The sequence below is a fragment of the Anabas testudineus genome, chromosome 22 (assembly GCF_900324465.2).
Source record: "Anabas testudineus chromosome 22, fAnaTes1.2, whole genome shotgun sequence".
NCBI classification, from domain to species: domain Eukaryota; kingdom Metazoa; phylum Chordata; class Actinopteri; order Anabantiformes; family Anabantidae; genus Anabas; species Anabas testudineus.
This window is the reverse complement of record NC_046630.1, coordinates 17,942,593-17,954,799: the sequence shown is the minus strand read 5'-3', so window position 1 is coordinate 17,954,799 and position 12,207 is coordinate 17,942,593. Positions and strand designations below refer to the sequence as shown.

At 37.0% G+C, this 12,207-nt stretch overlaps 1 protein-coding gene across 2 annotated transcripts in view; it reads right to left on the bottom strand.

Moving 5' to 3' along the window:
• vldlr (very low density lipoprotein receptor) overlaps positions 1 to 12,207 on the bottom strand; it is a 41,198-nt gene that overhangs the window by 15,167 nt on the left and 13,824 nt on the right. For both annotated transcript variants that reach the window (XM_026339752.1, XM_026339753.1), the window contains exons 4-10: positions 8,575 to 8,697; positions 7,274 to 7,482; positions 4,132 to 4,294; positions 3,468 to 3,590; positions 2,645 to 2,767; positions 1,383 to 1,502; positions 38 to 163 (exon numbers count right to left, since the gene is read on the bottom strand). In XM_026339752.1, coding sequence (XP_026195537.1) covers positions 38 to 163; positions 1,383 to 1,502; positions 2,645 to 2,767; positions 3,468 to 3,590; positions 4,132 to 4,294; positions 7,274 to 7,482; positions 8,575 to 8,697 — 987 coding nt within the window. The remainder of the gene's footprint in view (positions 1 to 37; positions 164 to 1,382; positions 1,503 to 2,644; positions 2,768 to 3,467; positions 3,591 to 4,131; positions 4,295 to 7,273; positions 7,483 to 8,574; positions 8,698 to 12,207) is intronic.

The window sequence follows — 12,207 nt, the reverse complement described above, 5'->3', positions numbered from 1 at the left end:
TTCAGGGAGTTTTACTGTATTTCTCCTGTTGACTCACCAACAGCCTTGCACACTCCAGTGGTTGGATCCATCTGGTAGCCATTGTGACACTCACACTTGTATCCTCCCTTTAGGTTGATGCAGATCTGGCTACAGATGCCAGGGTTCAGACACTCATTGATGTCTGCATACAAAAAGAAAGGAAAGTTGAGAGTGTGGGGAGAGAAACAGAACATGACAACAGCTATCCGACATATTTGATTAATCATGTCAGCTGAATGCTTCAATTTTGGATAATCGGCACATGGCTCTGCTACAAATGGAGAAAAAAAACAAACCAAACCAAAACAAAAATAAAAAATAAAAAAATAAAAATCTGCATTTTTTAAAAATAAAATGAAACAATGTTCTGCTTTTTGGAAAACAATTACTTTTTTTTAAAACATTCTCATCATTTCTAAGGCAGGAGATTGTAAACTGGCATAAGTGTTGGATACACAAATAGAATTTAAACTAAGCACTCTTCAAGACAAGAATCTCTAATAAGAATAACATGTAAATATTCACATCTTCAGGAAGTTTGTGTACTCCCAGATGTTGAAATCACCTCTGAATGCCTCTGTGCAACCAGAGGGGCTTGTAACAGATGGGATTATACACTTTTCTCAATATCCAAAGCACTGTTTGAGGCCAAGATTGTCTCAATAATAGAGCTGTGTCACATCAGTGCCTCCTAAATGTATCCATGACAATCTCAGGTTTACACAAATTACACACCGAAGTCTTCAGAGACTAGAGGTGCACAAAAGGGAAAATGCAATAGTCAAAATCAAACCAGGTGCAAGTCAGTACAAAAAAAATAAAAATAAATAGTACAGTGGCTTCAGAAAGTATCCAGAGCCATTCACATCAGCACACTGTGTTGTGACTTGTTGACTAAAATGGTCAACTAAATAAGACCAAGGACATTGCTACTCCCCCCATTGCTTAAGAGTGTCTGAATAATGCATTTGATTTTGACTTTTTTCCTGACTGTCTTTTTAGTGTGTGACTTAGGTTTCTAAGCCAACTCAGTTTCTGAACAGTAGATTTACATCCATTTCTACAATGTATTGACACTTTACTGTTGACCAAGTGTAGATGTTGGGCTAAAATGTAAATTTTATTCATGTAAAATACATGCTTTGACCTACACAAATGAATCGCATGGTTAATGTCTGTACACTGCGAGCATGTGTCAGATTTTTTGAAATGTGAGCTGTGAGTTAAACCTGTGCAATTGATAAAATAATCATTACTACTAGAAATTATGCAGCATTTTTGACAACACCAAATGTCCATTTGCAAATATTAACAGCCAGTCTGCAGTCATCTAAAATGGCACCAATGTAAAGGTTACCTACCTCCGCAGGTCTTGTGGTCTATGAGCTGCAGTCCAGGTGTGCAGTCACACTCAAAGCCAATCACCATGTCTTTGCAGATGTGTGAACATCCGCCATTGTTCAGGAGACACTCATTTAGATCTGAAGCACACAGTGCAAACAATTTAAGCTTCAAAATGCAACTTTTTACCATTAAGTCCTCCCGCCTGCTCTGCAATGTAGTCGTCTGAAAATATTCTGCCCAGTCAATCAAATACTAGCCTTGTAAAATTACACTAAAGAAAACAGTTACCAGTCAATTCCAATCAAATAATTAAGATAATCTAATTTGTAAGAAGGGCGACCATCAAGTATAAAATCACTAAACTTTCTGATATTTATACGTTTAATTGAAAGAAAAGAAATTGAAAAGCATGTATTGTGTTTTAGTTAGTATTCACATAAAATGTCTACCTATGTCTCTACACAATCACACACTTTAACAGCAGAGAAGAAAGCCTGGCTCACTACTTAATTCCCCTTCACATTAAAGCCTAGCTAATCTCTAGATATCTGAGGTACTAATCCTGTTGCCTAGACACACGGTGAAAGAAAACTCATTTTGGCTGTTGAAACAAGTTACCTCATTCTTTCAGTCCTTACTCACACACACTTCATGACCACAGGCAACGCTTGAGAAGTGTGTACATAAGAAAAACAAAAAGGCAGTTTAAAACTGCACTGCAAATGGCTCCAAATGGGAGACAGAAACAAAAAGCTGGCATCTTCCAATAAAAAAAAAAAAAAAAAAAAAAAAAAAGTAAGAATAGATTCTCTGGATTCCATACATTAAACACTACTCACCATGTTAATAGGGAAGAAAAAAAAAACTAAACAAAACAAAACTTCCTTCTCTTAATCCTAAAGGCAGAAAGTGTATATCCTAGGAAAATTAGGGTCACCTTGGGCAAATCTGAGACTGTCCTCATCACTGCATGAATTATTTAAGATATACTTTAACTGGTCTGATTAAATCCTTGATGACCCATTTTCAGTTAAGTCAAATGGAAATAAAGTGTAGAACATACCTGATAAATGCTACGGGTTTAGGGACGATATCTGTGTAAATATGACTTCACTTTGAAGTTGTCAAATGTCATTTTATAAAGGAGACAAAAAATTACTTCATGATTAAGAAGAAAAAAATTAAATAAAAATCAACTTTCAGTGGACCGTAGGAATTTGTGGAATCTAAAAGGAATCTCATGAAGAAGAAACTTTTTTTAAAACGTCTTTTTACTCACTGCATTCTTTGATGGGTTCATCACTCCAGTCAGGACAGTCTCGGGCCTTGTTGCACACTTTACTCATCTCAATACACTCCCCGCTGCGACATTTGAACTTTTCTGGCCCATTACACTGAGTCACTATGGAGAGATGTGTACAAAAATTTAATGAGCTGTTGCTGCTTATATGCAACATTATTGCATTCCACAAGTTCATTTGCAAATTTAATTGTACAAAAAAGGGCCAGTGTGCATTTTTTATGCTAAATGACTCAATCTTCATGTGTGTTGAAACGCAGACCCTTAAGGACTTGCAACGGCTTCTGCTGTAGTTTTTAGTCAAAATGCCAGAAAAAGGTTTTTGCTCAGGTTTCAATTTTCAAATTAGAGTGAAGAATGAATGTGTAAGTTGTAATAAACTGCTGTGTTTCTCTTGAAATTTCCTCACAAAAGTTTATCGGATGTGAGTACAGTTATAAACTTGGGGGGGGGGGGAACATTTGAAAATATGCAAGATACCATTTCTGTCTACAGCATCTAGCTGGACAACATTCATAGTCACACAGTTTTTAAACCAGGACAGGCTGATGTGAAGGCTAAAAACAGGAACACACATGTCCAAAGACAGACAGAAAGACAAACCCCTTACTCACAACTTAATGCCTAACCCTAAACCCAACCAAAAACTAATTCCAACCATAAAATCTACTTTTAATTAAGCCTGAAAACACTTTTTAGGTTGTGGAGGCTAAAATGTCCTGAAAATCAAAATTTCCGCACAAGAATCGTATTGGAACAAAATTTGTCTACACAAGGAAATAAAGACATGCACAGCACATACTGTTTTTACAGTTGACTTCATCTGATCCATCAGAACAGTCTCTAAGGCCATTACACTGTCTGCTGCCCAGAATACAGTTTCCATCATCACACTTGAACTGATCCGGTCCACAGGTTTGGACAGCTGCCAAGGACAGACACAGAAAACAGACCTGCATTATACATATACAAGTACAAATAGATTTATAGAAGTACAAATAGTATATATAAGTATAAGTTATCACTTAAAAGGTAATTTTTATACAATTTTAAAATTGTATTTATTTAAGTAATTTATCAGTTTAAACACGGATCCCAGCTTCTGAAATGAGAGAATTTCTTTTTTTTTTTTTTTTTTTGGAATAACTTCTTTGGACCATTGTTCAGACAAACAGACAGACATCAATTTGGGCCAATCTCAGAAGATACTGTCATCATTGCATAAATTAATTTAGAGATTTACTGAGATAACTGGTCTCAAGGATCAAAAAATGTATGTTAAATGGAATTAAAATGTAGGAAATGTTACCCGATATGCATGTTTTAGCTGAAAAATACCATTATATATACACTAATGGTATGTTCTGATTAAGAAATAATTATAGAGAAGAAACACAAAACTAAAAACAAATGGGACACATGGCATGTCTGATATGAATAGGTCAGCTGGCCTGTACTGTACATACGACAGTTTGCTTCATCACTGCCATCCTTGCAGTCAGGGTCTCCGTCACACCGCCACTTCTTATGAATACACTCTCCTGAGCTGCACTGCATCTCACTGGATGAACACTTGGCTGGTGGCGTCGGGTTACGGCCGCAACGAGACGGAGACTCATCAGATTGATCCTGGGGAAAGAAACAACCCGAGATATTTTACACAAAAAAAGAAAGGGGAAAAAAATAAAATAATAATAAAAAAAAAAAAAAGATTTGGATTAAGCTTTTGGGGCAAAACATAAAAATAAAATAACATAGGATAAAAATTCAATTAAAGCATTACCATTGTGCGCTTTTGATGGAAAAATGGGTGTTATTGGTAATTTTAAAGTTAGCTGGGTAACCAGTAATGTTACTGTGCCTGGGCATGAAAGAACAACTCCTGGTAAAACAACTTGTTTTTATGCCTTTAGTGTTTGCACAAGTTAAACAAGATATAACATGTAAACCTGAGAGCTCTAGTACTGCTGGAAGGTTGAACTCTTTCTTCCTTTCAACTTTATTTTTTCGTGCCAAGCGAAGGTAACCAGCTTTTCACATTACAGTAGTCCTTCATCTGACATTCCTGAGAATTTGTAAACCTGTTAATTTACTCACCACCTCAGTTGTCGACATTAGTAAACATCGACTTTGCCAGGAGTAACTCAGTTTAAGCTTTACAACAATTAAATTGCAACCACATCAGCTCAAACATGCAAAGGAGTTCCATGGGAGTTATTATAGCTGTTGTACCAAATAACATAGAAAGTGAAAAGCAATCAGCCACAACTGGAGTCTCTTTTAATTAACGAATACTTCATTGATCCCCTTGGGGAATTTAAGCTTATGGTGGCAGCCGCTCTTATCAGTGGATTTTCCAAATAAGAAATAAAAATAAGAAATCACCTTTTGGCATTTGCTACAATTTCTCTAGAACACAGAATATATGAGTCAGTTGAGTTAGCCAACGATGTGATGCGATATACTTTATTGATGCCTTAGGGAAATTGTGGTTAGACACCAGACAGTACATATTGGCGCTACTATGGAGTTTCGGCATATTATCCACCATGTACACCTCGACAAGTAGCTAGGAGGAACCAGGAATCAAACCGCTATCCCTGGGGTTTGTACTCTACTTCTCTACCACCTGAGCTACTGATGTGCTAGGCTGTCTGGTGAAAACGGATATATTTGCTCACAAAAATTCAGCCCCACCAACCCAGCACATCATTACCTTCTCAAATATAAATAAATATAGGCTACACATCATACCCATAGCCCAGTACAATTACCATCGAACCATTAAACAAAACAAACTAAACGAAATTCCTGAAGGGGCATTTGGTGGTGAGGCATTGTACTGGGCATGCAAACATATTTCCATGATTTATTGTAAACAGATTTTCTGATTGTTCTGGTGCTTTTGAGCTCAGGAGGAGACATACCAGTAGAAAAAATCTTTTGCTGTTTGTATGAGACCTAAAACCATCTTCATTTAGCATGTCATGCCAGCGATTTCTTTATTGCCAACATCACTGTTGCCTTTGTTAGCAGTTAGAATTAGATTAGAATGGCCGCTTTAATCTATAATGAAGACGTAATGAAACTGGACAATCAAAAGGATCAAGAGGAGAGGATAAGAGTTTCTCACACTTTCATCATCTCAGAAAGTCACTGACTCATGTGGGAGGAGATTAATGGAGTGCAAAACCGTGTGTGTAGCTCCATAACTTAATACTGACTTTAACTCAATGGGTGTAAGTGTGCAAGGGAGGGAATACCAATGACCTTCCTGCTGAACACTGTAATTGGAATATTTGTGGGTGTGAACAAGATTCCCCACCCCCTCTCTGCAAAATCGTCACAGTGATAACACACAGCCAATTAACAGGTATGCTGCAAGGCTGACTCACTGGAACCTGCTCAGCAGCATGTGAAATATGTTATGTTATATGAGTGTCGAACCGTGTGTGCGCGTCTTTATGTAGTTACATGGACATTTTTTTTTGAGGGTTAACGTTAGAATTAGGTCAGGGTAAGAATTGGGGTCAGGCATTTAGATGTGATCTTTAAGTTTACAAAGAAGCTGGGGACTGCATTATGTCAATAACGGTCTACGCAACCACAGCTAGTCAATAATACCAGATGTTGTGAAAACTGCAGACCAAGGTACATCACACTGCAACTCATTATTGTGAGGGCAAAAAAAATAATAATAATATAGGTAGGTGTGTGTACGCATGTGTGGTGGAAAAAATCCCAACCAGTAAGAGATGGGAACTTGAAGCACATTAAAAAAATAGATAAATAAAACTGTAACCCTTCATTTTTTTTTCTTTTCTTTTTTATCCAATTTCCTTTAACCACTTTGACAATTTACTATTCAATACACTAATCACCCGAGGTTAAACTTTTGTGAGGAAATTTCAAGAGAAACAAAGAAGAAATAAAAAATAGTTTATTACAAGTTACACATTCATTCTTAACTCCAATTAAAAAATTGAAAGCTTAGAAAAACCTTTTTCTGGCATTTTGACTAAAAACCACAGCAGAAGCCTTTGCAGGTCCTTAAGGGTCTGTGTTTCAAACTTAAGGTTTAACACAGACACAGCAAAGGTTAGTGTTTTAATGGTTTAAATCCCTGAAATTTGAGTCGAGTCCCTGAAACTTGAGTTAAAGTCAGTATTAAGTAATTACCAAGGCAATTTTAAAATATGTCATCACTTCACATGAGTACAAGGTCAGGTTCTCTGATAAGAACATGAAGGACTAGTCTTAAGTTTGAACTGAAATTTGAACTGCAAGCTAATAAAAGGTCCTCTATAATGTAGAGTGAATTTCATTTTCACTCAACATTTACTTTCTGACATTCACTTCCAGACCATGCAATACCAATTCATCATCATCTTCGTCATCAGTGGTTACAGTCAACCATTCAAGCTGAATCTGCTATTCTAATCGTGCAGTGATCTAACGAGACAGCATTACTACAATTTACCCATGCTTATGTCACCTTCCTGTAATGATGAAAGAATGTAACCTTCATTTTAACCATTTGTGTAAACAACTTGTAATCTGTTTTTCAGAGTGTGTGTATGTGCGTCACTTCAGTGTGTTGCTTCTTGCCTGGCAGTCAACATCGTCGTCGCACACCCAGCTGCGTGGGATACAGGACGAGTTTCCACACTGGAATTCACTGGGGCCACAGGAGGATGGAGCACACTCCAACTCATCTGAGCTGTCGCCACATTCGTCCTCACCGTTGCACACAAAGTTGCGTGAAATGCAACGCCCGCTGGCACAGGTGAACTCATTTGGAGCACAGGTGATGTTACCTGGAGGCAGTGAGAAGAAGAGAGGGTTGATGTGAGAGCTGAGCGAGGTCACAGCTGAGTCGCTAAAAAAAACAAAACCAAACAAAAATTCATTTGCAACAAGGTCATAGATAACATTTTATATATTAAACTGTGATATCCACGACTTTCCCAATGAAAGAGTCATGTTGAAACTGAACAATTCATGTTAAAGACATATTTACGCTACATTTACATTGTTAACTGCTGCTGCTCAGATTTTTAACATACAACAACAGCACATGCAAGCTTATTTTACTTTGAGGCATGTTTTTATATTTTTTTATGTAAGCTTGTTTTATTTTCAGGCATGTTGGTTTTTAGTGGGATGTTTTTTTTGTTTGAGGTGTGGTTTTATTGTGTTACGTAGTGCATGCATTTATTTTTCTTTTAGACAAAATCAAATTCATTTGCTACTATTGATTACCCCTAAAAGCCACCATATTAAAGTACATGGTACCAATTTAACTTTCAGCAAAGTCAAAATTGGCCTTGTAGCTGTGTCATTATCAAGGGGACTAGCAAGTTGTTATAGATATGCACAAGAATGCAGACACATACACTTACTGCTAACAAGTCGTAACAAGAACATATGTGGTTTCTCTCCTGTCTCCTGCAAATCTCAGCAAAAAAGGTTTAGCCATCTTGGTTTTGGCAGCTGTCAGTATCTCACAAACTACTGTGACATAAGCAGCTTAATAATAACAGCGCAGTCAGACTTGTCGACTCCAGGTCAAAATCTTGTGACCACATCAAAGGCCATCACACACGCATTTCCTTAACAATGCCTAACAGGATCTGGACAACTGTAAAAGCCATAGCAGGGTGTAACAAACAAGTTAGTAAATAAATGTAAGATGGAAAAACCATACCCAGACAGTAAAAAAAAAAAAAAAAAAAAAAAAAAAAAAAGTTGGAAATGTTACTTATCTGATATTCCCTCTCACTTCTGTCACAGCTCCAGAACATAAGTTCAGATGATGGACTATGTAATTTAAAAAGCTCATTCTACTATGTCATGTACAGTACATAATAATAAAGTAAAATCCCATGCATATGTTTACGGCTACTTACCACAGTTGACCTCGTCCTCGCCGTTGTCACAATCCTTCTCTCCATCACATTTCCAGAAGATGGGGATACACTGGGTGGAGCCTGCTCCACAGCTAAATTCGTTCACATGACACGTCCTCATGTCTGCATGGACAGAAACACCACACCATCAATACTGTACAATTTATATTTTTTACATATTATATTCTTTCATTAATGCCAATGTTTGTTTTTCACAGCAGTTTAAGGCACGGGTGTAATTGTAATATTTAATTACATAATATTTGCAAAACGGATTTCAATTTGTACTGGAGCCATAAAACCATTAGAAGAGTGCAGTAAGCTGAATGCAACTGTAACAATCTGTTCAAAGGTATATTTGTCAACATCTCGAATAATCTATTTTTAGAGAACAGTGAATCTGCATATTTGGGAGTTTGGGGGATATAGTTAAGCCTTCAGTTCTAATTACCAATTCTGATTTACTGCCAAGAAGAGGCTTGGGATTTTCTGTTCACGTGTTTTTCAGGGTGACTTACAAGTCTGCAACAAGCCTACTACGTGTTTTTTAAAAACATCTGATATGGGTTAATAAGCAACATTTGCAGTAACCAGAGAACCACCATGAACAAGTGTTATGGTTAATGGTTTCATCACAGAGTTGCTGTGGCTCGACTTGTTGCCTACTGAGTGACAGTAAGGCCGAAAATAAGAAAAGCAGCACAAAGCATAACCAATACTTGTGCTGGAAAGTCTGAAAAAAGGGGAGGGGGGGGGGGGGCAGAGTCAGTTTTTACTGTTAGCTACATTAGCAGTTAAAAGGGGCATACTCTCCTGTTCAGATTTACAGATTAATTATAGATAAACTACCATTACAGAAGCCAACAGGACATTTTTGGTAGTGGGTTGACTTTAAAGTGACAAAATAAACCCCTTCCTTCTCCTGGAGCTGCTAGCGCAATGCAAAGAACACAGCAACACTTATGTGTGCGTATGAGTTTTTTGTTTGTTTTTCTTCAACTATTTAATACAGATGAAATTTTTGGAGTGTAGAAACTAAAAAACTCAAAATAAATTAAAATATGACTGCAGATATTCCAGCACCATCAGTCACCACTGTTAACTCACATACATATTCAGCATTTCGAGACCTGGTTTGAGCCTTATCCCTGCAGTCCTCAGCTGTGACGGCAGATAGGCACTGAGGCATGTAAACAAAGACTCTATTGTGATAACAGTGGAACTGTAGATGAAGGTCAATTGAAAGTGGCTCATACAGATGAATTACTGATTATCAGGACATAGTCGATAAGGCAGGTGACAATATGCTGCCATGATTATGATTCTGTACTTTGATGTAACCAGTTCGGTGACAAACTGCCTGGAGGATTAAGAGTAATAGTAATCCTTTTGAAATGTGTTTAACGTTACCTAAAGTTGACGTGAATAAATTAAGTTTAAAAAAATAAATACAAAATAGAGACCTGAACTGAAAAAGGACCAGTGCACAGCCAGACCCAACAAAGTGTGGTAGACCTGAACAAGGAGTGAACAAAAACACTGGCAAGCACTGATGTGTCAGTTAGTTTTACTTCCCTATACTAAATTTCATTTAACTTGTTCTATGCACATTTTCATAAAACACCTCAATTTCTCTTTTCCATGCACGTCACTTCACTTTTGACTCATTTTCTCGAGCAGCAATGTAACAAACCACACCATCAGCAGCTGACAATGCAGTTTTAAGTGCATTTGGGTTCATACCATATTGAGACACAGACCCAAAACCTAAGAGAGTAAAAGGAGACCTGATCTGATTAGAGCAGAATTGGGTCTCGACTTGACTTGGGTTGGGTCCAAGTTCCTTACAGACAATGGACACATTAAGACCCATTTCAAAACCATAATTGCAATATTTTACATTTTCCAAAACAGAATCAAACGTTTTTAAATTTATCCTTAAAGAAAGATTTCCACATGGCAGCAACAGTGTGAAACCCAGGTTGTAACTTCAATATTAATGGTTGTGTTTCCATCAATGATTAAGTGAAGGTAAGTGCAGTTTGCTTCCTTAATTTAAACCTCATCATGGCAAGCCTTCTTCACTGAGAAGTGTGCATGCAGACAGTCACACACTTTAGATTCCATCTCCTGCTGCCAAGTCATGTGTAACAGCTGGTCAAACAGTACAGTGATAAAACAGCTATAGTTGCTGGGTTGACCTGCACGTACGCCACTTCAGCTATGACTGGAACTTGACAACCTCTTAAAAACACACAAACTCACTGTATGGATTACAAACTGGAATCCTTTGGATGTTATGTTGACCGTCACACTTGCACAGCCCAACATCAGAAATTTGCCAAGTGTATAGAGGGAAAATCAAATGACACCGCATATTCTGTACATATATTGAGTTTTCTGTATTGATGTTATTCTGTATTTATGTTGGTGTGGATCTTTCCTGGTTGTGGTTCCCTTTCTTTCTGAGAACAACTGTAATGAGGCAAAACAATTTCCCTCTGGGATTAATAAAGGTTTTTGAATCTTGAGCTTTTTCATCTCAGTTCTCACAGGGAAAAAAAAAAAAAAAAAAAAGAATGGGCAAAAACTTTTAAATGAAAACATTTGAGCAATATGCTGAGACAGATTTAGCATAACATATTTACTATATATTTTGTCCACTCAAGCTCAGTTCAGGTTCATCTTACCCAGGTTACTTTCCACATGGCAGCAATGATATTTAAGATCTAAAATTATATATCTAAATATCTAAAATTTGTGAAAAAGGTCAAATGGCTACAAACAAAATTGCTACTAATCACGACATCAACAACAATGCTTCTGAATTAAAAGCCAACATTTACCTCAACATGCAAAAAACTCCAGGGGTTGTGATTTTATGGTTGAGCATGAACTTCTTAAGCATAACTATGTTGAAATACGTAGTTTCCCGTTAAATGCAAACTATGTCCTCACACCATATGTCTATTTTATGGACTAAATTTATTTGGTCAGAACTTAACGTCACTACTTTCTGTGTCCCTTGAAAACAATTATTTTACTTCAAACTGTGAGACCATGGACAGGGGATGACATGACATTAGGCAAGTTGGTAGAGCAGTCATCTATGAGCTTCAGGGTCAGTGGTTTGAGTCCTGGTTCCTCCTGGCCACATGTTGAGGTGTACTTGAAAAAGATAGCCAAACCCCATATTAATTATCATATAGGGCGGATGTCAAAGAAAAATTTCTCCTAAGGGATCAATAGAGTGTCATTAAATTATTATCTATAATACTGCTTTACTTTTTTTTTTTCCCCTTCTTCTGTATAACAGTCTTTCCTGTCTGGTGATTTAATTGTGTTTTTAAGCAACATTAGCAAAACCACATACAGTGACTGTATCATTGGTTTGATAAACTTGTTTATGCAGTTATTATTAAGTTATTTAGTCTAAAATCCCTAGTGTGACCATGACTCATACTTATGGCAACAACTACTGCACATCTGTGACTTTTTTAAACTACAAACATACCGCATTAGACTACATTTTAACATGCAACATTCTTCCACAGCGCTTTGAGTAAGGACACATGGACAAAGCAGAGCTCCATCACTCATCTAGATTATTAAGGTAACCTAAGAATCCAAGTA